Source organism: Alosa sapidissima, chromosome 17 (genome assembly GCF_018492685.1).
Source record: "Alosa sapidissima isolate fAloSap1 chromosome 17, fAloSap1.pri, whole genome shotgun sequence".
Taxonomy (NCBI): Eukaryota; Metazoa; Chordata; class Actinopteri; order Clupeiformes; family Clupeidae; genus Alosa; species Alosa sapidissima.
Window position 1 is genome coordinate 11,973,977 of NC_055973.1, and position 14,336 is coordinate 11,988,312.

The 14,336-nt window shown below is 41.4% G+C and overlaps 2 protein-coding genes across 3 annotated transcripts; one reads left to right on the forward strand and one right to left on the reverse strand.

Annotated features, from left to right (window-relative positions):
- The first annotated feature begins 1,640 nt into the window (after positions 1–1,640).
- LOC121688537 (membrane-spanning 4-domains subfamily A member 4A-like) lies at positions 1,641–4,518 on the forward strand. Its single transcript, XM_042068199.1, has 7 exons — positions 1,641–1,741; positions 1,982–2,105; positions 2,428–2,538; positions 2,678–2,734; positions 3,095–3,241; positions 3,486–3,605; positions 3,889–4,518. Exons 2-7 carry the CDS (start codon positions 1,992–1,994, stop codon positions 3,997–3,999), a joined length of 660 nt encoding a protein of 219 aa, XP_041924133.1. The 5' UTR covers positions 1,641–1,741; positions 1,982–1,991; the 3' UTR covers positions 4,000–4,518.
- A 92-nt stretch (positions 4,519–4,610) lies between these two features.
- esco1 (establishment of sister chromatid cohesion N-acetyltransferase 1) lies at positions 4,611–14,149 on the reverse strand. 2 transcript variants are annotated; one of them, XM_042068198.1, is made up of 10 exons: positions 14,060–14,149; positions 10,633–13,060; positions 10,041–10,128; positions 9,802–9,865; positions 9,567–9,651; positions 8,705–8,836; positions 8,381–8,470; positions 8,037–8,180; positions 5,879–6,063; positions 4,611–5,621 (listed from the first exon to the last, which is right to left on the reverse strand). In XM_042068198.1, exons 2-10 carry the CDS (start codon positions 13,057–13,059, stop codon positions 5,474–5,476), a joined length of 3,363 nt encoding a protein of 1,120 aa, XP_041924132.1. In that variant the 5' UTR covers position 13,060; positions 14,060–14,149; the 3' UTR covers positions 4,611–5,473. The 2 variants fall into 2 exon arrangements, with proteins under 2 accessions (XP_041924132.1, XP_041924131.1); XM_042068197.1 differs by lacking the exon at positions 14,060–14,149 and adding an exon at positions 13,603–13,792.
- Between the last annotated feature and the right edge of the window lie 187 nt (positions 14,150–14,336).

Sequence of the window (14,336 nt, forward strand, 5' to 3'; positions counted from 1 at the left end):
GTTCTCAGGTGCTTCATGTGGTATCTTTTGGATGGTTCATCAAAAAACAGAACAAAGTGGGAATCAGCAAATATTGTGTGAATGTGAAGTGATAATGACTGATCAGATTATAGCATAAACGGCAACTTTCAAAAATCGACTTGGTGGGCCACATATTGTTTTCCAGCTTTCAAATTTGGTACTGGGAAAACCCATGACAGCAAACTTTTATTGATAGTTTACTTTCATGCTGTTTATTGAAAATGCCTGGCAAAGGCCATTTTTATTGCATCTTCCAAAAACATCAACATGTTACATTTATATAGCGCTTTTCTCAACACTCAAAGTGCGTCACATGGAAAGGGGGACCTCACTAACCACCACCAATGTGTAGCACCCACCTGGCTGATGCACGGCAGCCATTGTGCGCCAGAACGAGAGTGAGGGAGTGAATGAGCCAATTACAGTGGGGGATGATTAGGGGGCCAGATTGAATGAGCCAGGTTGGAAATTTAGCCAGGACATTGGGGAATCCCCTACTCTTTGCGATAAGTGCCATGGGATCTTTAATGACCACAGTGAGTCAGGACCTCAGTTAAACGTCTCATCCAAAGGATGGCATCTCCTACAGTACAGTGTCTCTGTCACTCCACTGGGGCATTGGGATCGATCTTTTTGGCCAGAGGGAAGAGTGCCACCTATACTGAACACCACTTCCAGCAGCAACCTAGTTTTCCCAAGGAGGTCTCCCATCCAAGTACTAACCAGGCCCACACCTGCTTAGCTTCAGTAATTCTGCTAAGACAAGTAATCTGTTGGTCTGGCTGCTTCCCCCAAAATGTACACTACTGCCATATCTCAGGAAATAATAAAGATAGACACACAACCCACACCAAATGATGCGGAAAGTCCATATTTGTATTCAACTTCCATTGACATTATAGGGCTAGACCCATTATTTTTGGCGTTATTTAAGAAAAAATGATATTTTCAGCCTATAACTTTATGGACGTCTTTAGTTAGAAACTTCAGAGGCTCGGTGGGCCACCTAAACATCAATAGAATTCAATAAAATTATTTGGTTAATGGAACAAAATTATTCTAGGGACAGATCGATTTTCAATTTTTTTTCAAAAAGTGAGGCGGATTCATTCATGAGTACTTTGATTATTGATAGACTTTCCACTTTCCCCACCATTTAAATTAGGGCTCACAGAGATAACAGTGTTGGTATTTTTTGCAGGAAAAGGCTACAACTGTGGAACTAAATAGAATGTTGAGTGAAAATCCGCAAAATGTGTGTGATTTAGAAAAGTAGAATATCTATTTCAATATTGACAGAGAACATTATACAGGTAAAATAACAAATGAGATAACATTGGACATTAAACTTGTATGAGGCAACAGTGTAATTCAAAGGGAAAAAATCTCCCTTTGACTTGCCCTTGAAAAATTAACACATTGTAAAGTGTTGACCTTACTTTACAATCATGGGGCCAATTTTCAAGAAAGTGCAAACCAGAAAGCACCCCTTACATGTAAAAGTGATGTAGCATAACTATGCTGACCATGTGATGTCTCTGATACAATATTGCATCAGAGACACCTTTGTAACAATATTATCTTGAGAATGGCCTTAGAACAAGTCAAAGAAGCTCAACCATTTTAATGGGAGGATTTACTGTTATATCTCAGGGGCACACGACTTGCCCTTATCTTTCTGAAAAGACCTTCCTCTGAACACAGACACCTGGTTCATAAGGTAAGAAGCTCATTTAAATATATAAGATAAAGGATTGCAGGTTGTAGTAATAATTAGAATGTATTGATTTGTTTTTGTCTGAATTTTGTCCATGTGAATTATATTTTAAAAGTTTTGAAATGAATCACACATAAACATTATTGTTCTGTAGCCTATGCATCATGTGTGTCTCTTTGACAGAGGTAAGATATGTTAAAGCATCTGATTTAAACCTTACTAAAAGCTTATTTTCATTAACAGACTAGTAAGGATGACTGACAATGGTCAAGTAGTTTTGAACCAGTTCTCAGAAAATGATGCCGAAGCTGTTCATGAAGTTCCTTTGCTTCAAACATTCCTTAGAAGGAATCCGAAAACCCTGGGGGTAGGAATGATCCTTTATTGACTTTCTTTTGCAAGATATGACAATGACTAGGGTGGCAACTGAGACTTTCCAGTGCTCCCTGTACCACACACACCACATGATACTTTCATTTCTGCACAATGGACTGCTCGTTGCTTGTGGTTGCCCGTCAATTAAATTAGAGCATATTGTCATAGTAGTTTCCCACACTCCATAATATAACATAATACAATAGCAATGAACAAAAGGAAAAAAACTCAGGCCTATTTGATAGTCCATTTAAATCAACCTTCTGAGGCTATGAAAACCCATATCAAATACCTTATCTTTGTATTCCTTACAGGCAGTTCAAATTGTGGTTGGTGGAGTGATGCTCATGTTTGGTGTGGAAATGACAATATATATTCATGCAATGTCTGCTCGCTCTGGTGTCCTCTTCTGGGGTGGCCTGATGGTAAGATGTATGTGAATTGTGAATATGACAAAAGTGAAGTCATAGTCTTCTTGACCTCTTGTTTACAGTGAAGGTTTTATGCATGGTAAATATTTTGAATTAATCTATAAATAAATCATGAACTTTCCTCTTTCCCCAGTTTGTAAATGCAGGTGCCCTCTCCATAGCAACTGACAGAAAGCTCACTGTGCATTTGGTGGGTATTAGGCAGAGGTCATCCTATAGAGAGCAAATCCAAAATGTTGAACTGCACAGCCCTTTTGAATGCATTAACTGCTTCCAAAGAAATGAAACCAGACCACATATATATATATATATATATATATATTTGGTCTGGTTTCATTATTATATACATATATATACACACATACACAAATATTTTCCCCATAAATCAAGACTGCACAAAACAAATAACAGTTTCTTTTGCTGGATTAAGAGACTTGGGTTAAATACATTTTTGCCTGGTTGCTTTTTTTCTCTACCAAGATGTGGCAACACTGATTAGGAGACACATGATCACTAATTTCTTTCAATTTATTTTATTACTCTGATGCAGGTCAAAGCCACATTTGGAGTAAATATCTTCAGCTCCATATTTGCACTGATTGGCATTGTTCTTCATTCCTTCGATTTGGCAATGTTCGCCTATTTGCTCAAATCTCAACTGTCAAGTAAATGTGTTCAGTCAAGGACACTTTATCTGGTATGTCCCCCTCAATCACATTACGCCAATATAACAATGCGCATTCATGTATATTTTTGTATAATGCTTTTCAATAAAGCTCAATGTTAATGCCTAATACCTCAGGTTAGCAAAGCTATGTAAAATTACTCGTGCTGGAAGAATAATTTCTGCCCGAATACTGGAAAATATCACTTTATGGAAATGGTCTATAGGCTCATTATGACCCTAAAAGCTTGAATGTGACCCGTTTCTGTGTCCCCAGAGCAGGACAGTAGGAATCTCAGCAGTCATGCTTACTCTGTCACTGCTGGAGCTCATCATTGGCATCTATCTCTGTGTGTTTGCCTACAAAGCTACCTTTTCTTACAGCTTCCATCCAAAGGTGAGGATCATTTTCAGTAGATGTTGTTGATTGCTCTGGTCTTTGAACATTCTCTACAACCATTGATTGCTACAATACACTTATTTATATACACTTATTACACTACATTTATTGCTAAGATACACTACACTGTGCTTGTAGTGTAGTTGTGCTTGTAGTTGAAGCATTAGGGACTTCTTCACAGAGCAAACAGATCCAATAAAAATGTATTTCCATCTAGCCAATATGGTTTAATTACATGTCCTAGTGTTGCAGTGTGTAAACTGAAACTGTCTATGTGCAGGTTGAGTTTGTTCCAGATGCACCAGGCCTGAACATTTCAACAGCTGAAAATTCAGCTCAAGGTCAAGGTCCACTGATAATGGCCAATAATAATCCCGAGGAAGAGAACTAAATGAACAACACAGAATTATTTTCTTTAACACTTACATGCCATTTGATTTATTTATTTAACAATTTTGTCAAATTGAAATATCCAATGTCAATAACAGCTTTATTATTTGTTAAAAGAAGTATGCTGGATTTGATTTTTTGTGCTGTTACCACGATGCAGTACCAGAGCACCATATCTCAAGATAGGGCTCTTTTAGTCCTTGATACTGGAACCCTTTAACCTGTGGTGTCATTTGTGCACTCTTTATAATGTGAGGTTTGCTTTGTTTTGGCATAATTTGTTTCAAAGACATAAACAGTGTAATAGAATTGCTGAGGTATACCTGGCTGTAACTTGTCAACTATAATATAACCTATTGGACCAAATGTTATGCAAGTTTTTTTTTTTCTGCGTTAATCCAATATTCTCATTATTTCACATGAGACATGAGACATGACATGTCTCAACCATTATCATGTCATTTTTAGAATTCTAACTTGTATTTGAATAGCTGTAAAATGCCTTTGTTTTGCAAAATATACAGCGCATAACTGTTCATTGACTGTGAACAACACAGAAGAGCAGCCTACTAGATTGAGGTCATAAAAACAAAAATGTCCTTACACACATGGTTACAGGAGGCCTTTTATTAGACTTTTTTAACAGGTTACATTATACAGCTATTTGTGTAGCTATGTCCTCTAATCTCCGGTTTGTACACTAGGTCAGTTATGCAATGTTACCGTTATCAAATGTGTCTATTGCTGTCAATTTCATCTGTGTAAACTTTTAAAACACCAAAAGTCTGTCATAGTAAAAAGAAAAAATGCCAAGAAAATATTTCTCTTTTAAAATGTTTAACAGTACAGTTGTTTAAAGGGAAACTTACCTAACTGACAAAAAAGATCACTCATTGATGTTTTGGAACCTGAGATTCTAAAAGTAGTTGTGAGGGTCTCCTCTCCCGGCCAGAAGGCGGTGCCCACAGCTAGCGTCTTGAACCGTTGGTACAAAGTCTCACGACTGAACTTTGGAAAGAGGAAACCAGTTTGGGGTTGCTGATGTGCTTGGGGGGGTAAATGACACCTTTTGGAAGGTCCCAGCGAAGTTCATGATCCACTCAAAAATTTTAACCTGAGTGAACATCATCAGACTCTCACAGAGCAAAGTGATAACATAACATGAAATGCTGTTCAGACAAATTTCATTGGCCAGCCTCAGTGGTTAAAACACTTGGCCGATCTCTCTCAGTCAGAGGGACAGACAGCGTCCTGTTCGCGTGGTTCTTTCACTTCAAACCAGAGGCACCGTCCCACACATGTGAGATTTGCTGTGCAGTGTCCACTGCAGTACTATGTGGTCAAGCCCATTCAGAATGGACTTGAGACATAATTGCCATTTGTTTTAAATCCAGGCCATGATTTCTTCATCTCAAAACTATCATGATTCAGTCAGTGATCTGGGGAGTACACACATGAAGGGGGCATAGGCAGGGTCAAGTTGAACGGTTCCCACTGACAAAGTTATAGACCAGGAATTGGGAAGTGCCGCAGTAGTGGGTGGCAAAGAGTTTTCCGTCAGGTGTGGGGTCTGAAAAGGCGATCTCTTCTTTGCTCAGGTGTGAACCATAGATGAAATTATTCCTACAATGCGATACAGACAATTGTTACTAAATAAAAATGATCTTGTTTCACTTTGACAGAGCTTTTAACACCAAGTAACTTTAGTACACTGAGACTTGAGCCATTAAATACATACAAATCCTCTGCTGAATATATCTTGATGAAGTCAAGAATGCTAGCTTGTCTTTTTGAAGCCAGGGAATCGGTTCTATTTTATTCCCTTTGAATATACAATAAACAGACGAAAAACGAGACTACCTGACAGGGCTAGGACTCACCTGAGACACTCAATCATGCGCGAGGCGATGCCTCGACGTCTCATCAGGCTGAAAACCCAGATGCGGCTGATGCCGCAGAGAGCCGGCTCGGGGTTGGTGGAGCAGCACCAGGCGCGCTGCCGCTCAAACATCACCTTCTCCCCCTCCGAGCCCTCCGGCACAGGCTCCACGATCACCCGGTAGCCCTGGAGGAAGGAGACAGCACAAAGCAAGACACATATCACATAGGCCATAAACGAGCAGGGTAAACCATAACATTATGGGTAAGGCTATTTGCTCCCTTGGTACAATTAGCAGTATATGCTATTCGTACCCTGGTGCAATTAGAAGTGAATTCTATTCGTACCCCGGTGCACACAGCAATGTGTCCTATTAGTACCCCGTCTGGTACAAATATCAATGTATGCTATTCGTACCCCGGTGCACACAACAATGTGTTCTATTAATACCCCGTCTGGTACAAATATCAGTGTACCGTATTTTCCGGACTATAAGTCACACTTTTTTTCATAGTTTGGCTGGTCCTGCGACTTATAGTCCAGTGCGACTTATATATGTTTTTTTCCTGCTCATGACGCATTTTTTGACTGATGCGACTTGTACTCAGGAGTGACTTATAGTCCGGAAAATACGGTATGCTATTTGCACCACTGTGCATTAATTCTGGCATATTGATCACACAATTTAATAATAATAAAAAAACAAGCAACATGTTTTTTTGTTGTTACGTAACAGGGTGTGAATAGCTCAGCTGTGTAATAGACACTCTGAATAAGGTATGCTGTTTGCATCCATGTATAGTTAGAAGTGGATGCTATTCGTACCCTGGTATAGTACTGTATGCTATTTACACCCTGGTGCATGAACTAGCTAATTGTTGCAATCAAAACTTCCGTTTGAGAACCGATTTCTTGTTCAAATTGCGCGCCTTCTCTCCAGAGACGTTGGTACACATGCACACTCACTCTGCCAAAACGCATCACATGGGAATTGAACCCCGGTCTCCCACACGCTACCCCATGTCTGAGACCACTACACTATCTTCTTCCACAAGCAAGCCCGAACATCATATTCACGAAATTTCTGTTAACTAACAAACTGATGGTTGTATGTGTTCACTGAACCAAGATTATGAAACAGATATTTGTGCCGAAACCTTTCAGAATTCTTCACTTTCTGCTGACGAAAAAACTAATGTCTGCCATGTTTTTTGTGCACGTGAGCAACATATTTTTGTTGTTATGTCACAGGGTGTGAATAGCTCAACTGTGTGGCCAAGGCTATTCGCACCAGGGGTGTAAATAGACACTCCGTAACATTATTGTTGTCTTCATTGTTGTTATTATCATCAAATGATTTGCAACAGGCTATTACAGATTAAGTCCTTTGACCAACGTTTTTACTTTTTCCATGGCTGAGAAAGTTCATAGACAAACAGAACTTTCCTTTGGACTTCTAACCTTAAGGACAAACTTTAATTTCTTGTCTTCAAATGATAAAATTAAAGCCACATGTCCTGTTCTCTGTGTGCATGATGATTTGAAGAAGATCTGAATAGAAAATGATTCATCTATGCTACACTGCAGCCTGTAGTTTAGGCCAGGGGTTCCCAAACTTTTCCACGACAAGGCCCCCCAAATACCACTAGGTTCTGGCCAAGGACCCCCTTAATGTGTTATTAAACCCATCGACAATACTACGGAAAATGTAAAAATACATTAAGCTAATCCTAATAATTGTTTAAGCCACAAGCACTTCGCGATGGAGCATACAGTGTGTAAAAATTGCATTTGGGGCTTTCTGTTATATGAGCGGTCACTCTACTATTATTCCCAGTCATTATCATGGAAAATATAATGTTCAGATATGTAACAAATTATTATAATGGCATTGTATAACAACCCTCATAGTAATAGGTATATTTTACATTTTTCAAATATAAATATATATATAAATTTGTTGCTTTTACTTTTCCTTCCAACTTGCTGAGGCCCCCCTGGCACTCCCTCGCGGCCCCCACTTTGAAAACCACTGGTTTAGGCAACCACATGGAATGCTTATTTGGCATGAGCGCCTCAAAAAAAATAAAAAATAAAAATACACAGTGGAAAAGCAGCCCTCTGAGCACTGCATCTGCAGACTCTCAGACATCTCTCACCTCCTGGATATGCTCCGCTATGAGGCAGCCTGCCACCTTCTTGTCACTTGAGATGAAGAGAAAGGTTTTGGTCTGAGAGGGGCACTTGGTCTCGACCTGCTGAAAGCCCAGGTCATTGTCTACCATCTCCCTGATCTCCTCCACCTAGATAGAGATATGAGGAAGGTTTCAAACAGTTACGCAAAGCCATCATTATAATCTTAGACACAAAATTACTATAATCTCATACCCTGTTTAGTCTGGGTAATTACATCTCAATAAAGGCAACATGCAGCTCCTCTATAGTAGGTCTAAGGGTTGTAAAAGTGAAAAATGGAATGGGACAGAGCCTTTCATAGACATACCTTTTTCAGTGCATACTTGGGGTCATCGGGTAGGACAAGAATGATTTTGCCATCTGGGTACTCTCCCAGAATCCTCTCTTTCTTCCATCCCTGTGGGAGGCAGAGGGTTTAGAGTCCATGAAAACGAGACATGACTGATGTGTACTGTACATGGCTCTTTTGAGGGCCAGAAGCTATCTTACAGACTCATTCACAATTCAGATTAAACATCCAAATAAAGTGTACATTGGTGCCTTAGTTAGTAAGTGTAAGCATATCTGCATGATTGATTTGATGTAATCTATGTGCATGTAGCACTGTGTGCGCACATGTGTTCTTCCTCACCACGTATCGAACGGCGCTGATGAACTGGTTGTGGAAAAGCAAGTGCTGAGACTCATCCTCTGGACTGGATGCAGAGTATAGCATCCCGCACACACTGCAAACCGTAGCTCCAAAGGACTTCTGACCAGACTCCTATACACACACACACACACACACATTACTTCTTAATTTCTGTCCAAAATTCAGAGTGAATATGCATAAGGACACACATTTGTGATAATTCCTTTGACAAGATTAAGTCATGTGACTGCACAACAGATGTTATGGACACACTAGACACCTTCTTCTCCAAATATAGTGACTTCCAATAATGGATGAGATTGAACAGTACTTAACCAGATGCTTTGCTTTCACTTTTGAAAATTGAGATATCCTGAGACCCCTAGTGACCAGCCTATGCACGTGGCCCGAATGACCAAATATGAGCACATTTGTAGCCAAGACCGCAAATTTGCTATACAAGAGGCTTTTATTTCACCATCTTTAATAAAAAGGCTTCCGCCAGACATGGATCAAAACACAAACACACACACACACACACACACACACACACACACACACACACACACACACACACAGTCGCTAGTGTCGAGTCTACAGCACCATTCACATCAGTTTAGTTATGTGCAAGGAAAAATTACACTGCAGGCGTGTTTCTTTCCAGTAGACAGAAGCAAGACTAACTTTGTAAATTCTGTGTCTGGAAAAATGCAAGAGATGTCTCCTCTGCACAATCCATCACACCATTTACAGCCAGAAACGACTGTGCTGGTGAAAAGCCCAGCGCGGCCACCTGGGGCCTCTTTCGATTCAGGCTGTAGCAGAAGCGGACATTCAACATTGACATTATATTAAGACTCACGGTCGTTGTCTGCTGGCCTCCTTTGGTGGCCTCTTTCTTGATATCTTTCTGGAGCTTTGTGTCAGACGGTGGACCACAGTTAGCCCTGGAAAACACAAACATTCAAATCAGCAAAACATGTTAGAATGACATTCCATCGTAATACACATATTGTTGCACAGTTGGGGACACTCACATTAAAAACACAGCTGATGCTGTGAATAAATAACTAAAAGAGAAGATTTTCATATCTTACTGGACAATCTCTCCGGCTGGTGACTTTGTCTGATCTGTTTGAGCTGGTGGCTTTACCTCATTATCTACGGGGTTTGATAAAATGTGGTTAGTGTATTACAAAACATGCTTCAGAGAATTTTAAGTATTGAGACAAACATATAATTTACAAACAACATGTTTATGACTAGACTTAGATTGTTAGAGTGTGATGAACTAGGATACATGTTGGCCCCACAAAGCACTTTAAGATGGCTTTACCTGCAGGTGACTTAACACATAGCTGCTTCTCAGTAACGTTCACCGTGGGGCCTTTGGACTGTGTGGAAGTAGTTTGTCCTGAACTACCCTGTAAGGTTTAATAAAAATAAATACAAAACACATTTCAGAGAGATTCCACATGGACAATAGCCACGGAACTAGATGATTCTGAAACCTAATTTTATTTGTTTTGCCCCCTCTTGGATTCCAACCGGCCTAATCACAACCTTTTGATACAGTGCAGGCTTTATACAAGGACAGACAGAGGAGCACTGTTGAGGTACTTTTGTAAACAACCAAAGGCTGCCGCTGACTGTGTCAGTAAATCACAGCTAGTTGCACTTAAAGCTTTTGTTGACAAGGAAGATGTGTTTATTGTACATCCAACAGGATTGGTATGTTTAATCTAAGAACTCGTTGGCAACACCCCTTGTAAATAAAAGATCATCTTAAAGGGTCCAGACCAATTCTCAACTGGGAATTAGTCTGGCACCATCAAGGCTACATTGACAAACTAATTCTTATAAGAGTAAACAAAACATGACATATTAATGATAACAGTGTGGGAGGCACACAGTAATGTCCTCATTACCTCATGTTTCCCATTGCTGGGTACCACTGGCTTAGGGATCTCGTCATCTAAACCATCCAGCACAAAGTCGTCCGCAGAGTACTTTGGCCTGGGAGTATAGGGTTTGTATTCTATTGGAGGGCGTGCCTTTGGGCCAGTCACTCCATTTGGTCTAGGAGGGGGGGCTGGAGGGAGTACCCTCTTGGCTTCAGGTTTACTGGGAGGTTTTAGGGTATTCTCCTTTGAGACGGGATGCTTGGCGGTCCGGTCAAGTCTAGATACATTTGAGGCAGCAGCTGGTGGGGGAACAGTAACAACAGAGGCAGCAGCAGGAGCTGGAGCTGGAGCAGGAACAGGAGAAGGAGCAGGAGTTGGCGCCAGAGAGGAAGCAGCAACCGGTGTAGAAGATGAATCCCGATACCCCTCTCTGAGAGGCTGGTTCTGACTGGCCTGATCGGACTTCAGTTTCTTGACCCGCGTCCACGTCAGTTTGTCCCTCTGGAGCTCTACCTGCCGAAGTCGCTGGTATCGTGACAGCTTCTTCTTCTCATGGACCTTCAGTGGCACCGTTATCTGGCTCAAGAAGAAACGTCTCTTAGGCGTCTCTGCCTCCGGCTGGGGCATTGGTTCTGGGGCCTTCTGCTCAGGCTCACTGGTCTGAGGGGGCTCTTGGGAGCTGAGAGGGGGCTGAGCTGTTTCTGCTTCCTTCGACTCAGCTTCATTTTTCTGTGTCACAGGCATTGCAGGCTTTTCATCCCCAGCTGCTGGGGCTACTGCTGCTGGTGGTGATGATGGCAGTGCTGCTACAGTTTGGGAAACGATGTCTTTCTCTTTCTTCATCTCCTTGATTAGCGCAGTGTCTGACGCGATGTCGTCAGCTATCTCCTCACACAAGGCCAGCAGGTTCAACTGCTTGTGAGCGGCTCTCTTAGAGGCTGCAGCCTTCGCTTCTGCTTGCGCAGCCAGACGGGCTTTTGTCCTGGCCTGAGGGTTCATGGCCTGCTTCTTGGGCTGTCCTGGGCTACTGCCGGCCACTTTGTTCCCACTGACTAAGTCCTTTGAAGAGGCCCTCACCACACCAGACGCACCTGAAGATCTCAGCAGTCCAAGCGCTACCTTATCCAGTGCATCATGCTGGTTATCTGTTGAGCCCAGCAGGTTCTCACTCACCACTTCAACCACACAGTTCTCAATTTCAATCTCCATGTCGTCTGTGTCCAGCATCGGCTGTGTGTCTGAAGAACAGTCCAGTTCTGGTGAGGAGGGTGCATTTGTTGGTCCCTCTGGAGAGTCAGCACCAGTGCTTGATGCTGTCACTTCTGAACTAGGTGGATCAGTACAAGTACTAGGCTCTTCGAGGACTGGTCTCAACTGATCAGTGGGATTTGTGGCATCTTCCAATGTTCCCTGCGGTTCAAGAGTAGAAACAGCAGGGGCTTCCTTGTGCTCTTCCTGACAATATTCACTTTGCTCTGCCATCTCTGAGGTAGACACCGGAATATCCTTTAAGGATTCTGTAGTCTGATCAGTCGGGGCAGCAGTTTCTGGATTTGGGACCTCCGCTTTGTCAACAGCAGTTGACAAAGTCAGTGGCTCTTCGTTTACATCTGACACTTTTTCAATTTGCTCCCCAACCTCTGATGCAGTTACTGGACTGTCCTTAAGAGATTCCACATTCTCGCTGCAAGCCACAGAATCTGGTTCTTTATGCTCTTTTGGCTCACCTTTAATTTGCTGCTGTGATTCTGTTATGGCTGCTGTATTGTCCTGTGTAGGTTCCACAGACTGGTGCTCCAATATGGCTACCTCCTTCGGTCTTTCAATTACTTGGGTTTCCTGTTTCTCATTTGAAGAGATTAAAGTCTTTATTGGTTCGGGCTTCCAAGTTGTTAATTTGGAGGGTTTGCCATAGTTGTGATCTATCTGTATAAGATCCAGTATCAGCTGTAAACCTGTAGATTCCAATCTGACAGAAATATTGGTCTCCTTTGGGTTGTACTTCCTTTTGTAGCTCCCTAGCCCATTAGATGGAGGGCGACCAACAGGACGTTTTATCACAGTCCCCTCACCATTTTTCTCTTTCTTCCTTCTAGTTCTCTTTCTCGGAATTGACTCTCGGATTTGTACAGCCATTCCAGAGTCCTTTGAGTGCTCTGGCTTTAAAGTCGCTCCTTGTTCAGCTGTATTTTTCCTCCGCCTCCCTCGCTTTGCACCCTTTGCTGGTCCCCTGCGCTTGGCTGATTGACGGGGGCCACTTGTGTTCTCCTCTGTGGAGGGCGATTTCTTAGACTGTTGATCCTCCATTTTTTTCTTCTGGGATGCGGCAGCTCGCAGTGACCTGCGTGGGGTTTCAGGAACATTGCTGGTCTCTGACTCTGACTGCTGGTCCAGCTTCCTCTTTTTAGTTTGGCCTTCAGCTGTTTGTACCCTTCTTTTATAAGCTGGCATTCTGCAAAAAAAGAGACATTGAAAACATTCACTTGATGGTACCAGTTATTATTATAGGCTTGAAGGTACCAGTTATTATTATATTATAATCATATTAATTACATTAACAAGTGTTTGAGTCACTGAATGTTAAGCTAACTTTGTATCCATAAATCTTCAATATCATGAGAACACAAGACTTGATCATTTTAAATGACATATCATTCAAAAACACAAGGCCTATGTGGCACTGTTTTCACCAGAAAAATCAACGACTCGTCTCTGGCATGTTGCCATTCATTCTGACGGCTCAAATTATACATCAATATGAGCAGGTCCAAACACAATAATTAAAGAGAAATAAAACTGAAATACACTGGCTTTGTAGTAACTATCGCATCAGTGGTCAGTAAGCTAGCTGGCTAGCTAATAAGGTGACTGGCTGAGTGGCGAGCATAGCTAAAAATAATAGCCATAAGCTAGCTCGTATCAACAGAGGTGGTAGCAACTTCATCATTCTGCAGTCCCCTTTGATATAATCGATAGCGCACAGAAGACACTCACTTTTGACACCTACTGTTAAGGTGTACTTATCTGGCTCAATTCATAGGTCCGCTTTAGCAGACTAGCTACGCTTGCTGCTAGCTAGCTAGTCATCTTTCAAAATTGCCATCATAATTGTTCAACACAGATTACTTTCTCTGCATGCTGTTTGGCATGATATTTTACAAAATATAGGATGCACATATATTTAATTGCAAAGGATGTCGCGTAACTATTATAGATGGCTGATCACAAATGACTACTTCTAGTTCTTTTCCCCCGACAACTTATCATCAGCTAGCTAACCTGGTTGGCTGGCTGGTTGGCTGGCTATGTCAGTCATCTAGCAAGTCAGCAAACAAACGAGGAATAAGAAGCTCGTTTAGCAGTAACAGCTAATAACCGATGTGCAGTGTTCACTGATATTACAGAATAATACATCATTCTTAAATAAACCAATTATACATTAGAAACTCACTTTATGGTTTACTTCTACTCCCCAACAACAGCTGTTTTCTCCTGTGAAGTAAAGTTTGGCTGTACTTCCGGAGCTGGCCAAGCAAAGGGAAGTGAGAAAAAAAGGGGTTATGCCCCCCCTCTCATTTAATATGAATATGATATCGGAAATATCTATATTCCTTTTAATTACATGTTTTTGTGAACATAATTTATTTCATGAAATTATCATTGTCGTTGGTTGGAGGGATTCAATAAATATATCACTGCTTTGTGTGACGATCTCTAAATAAAAAGGA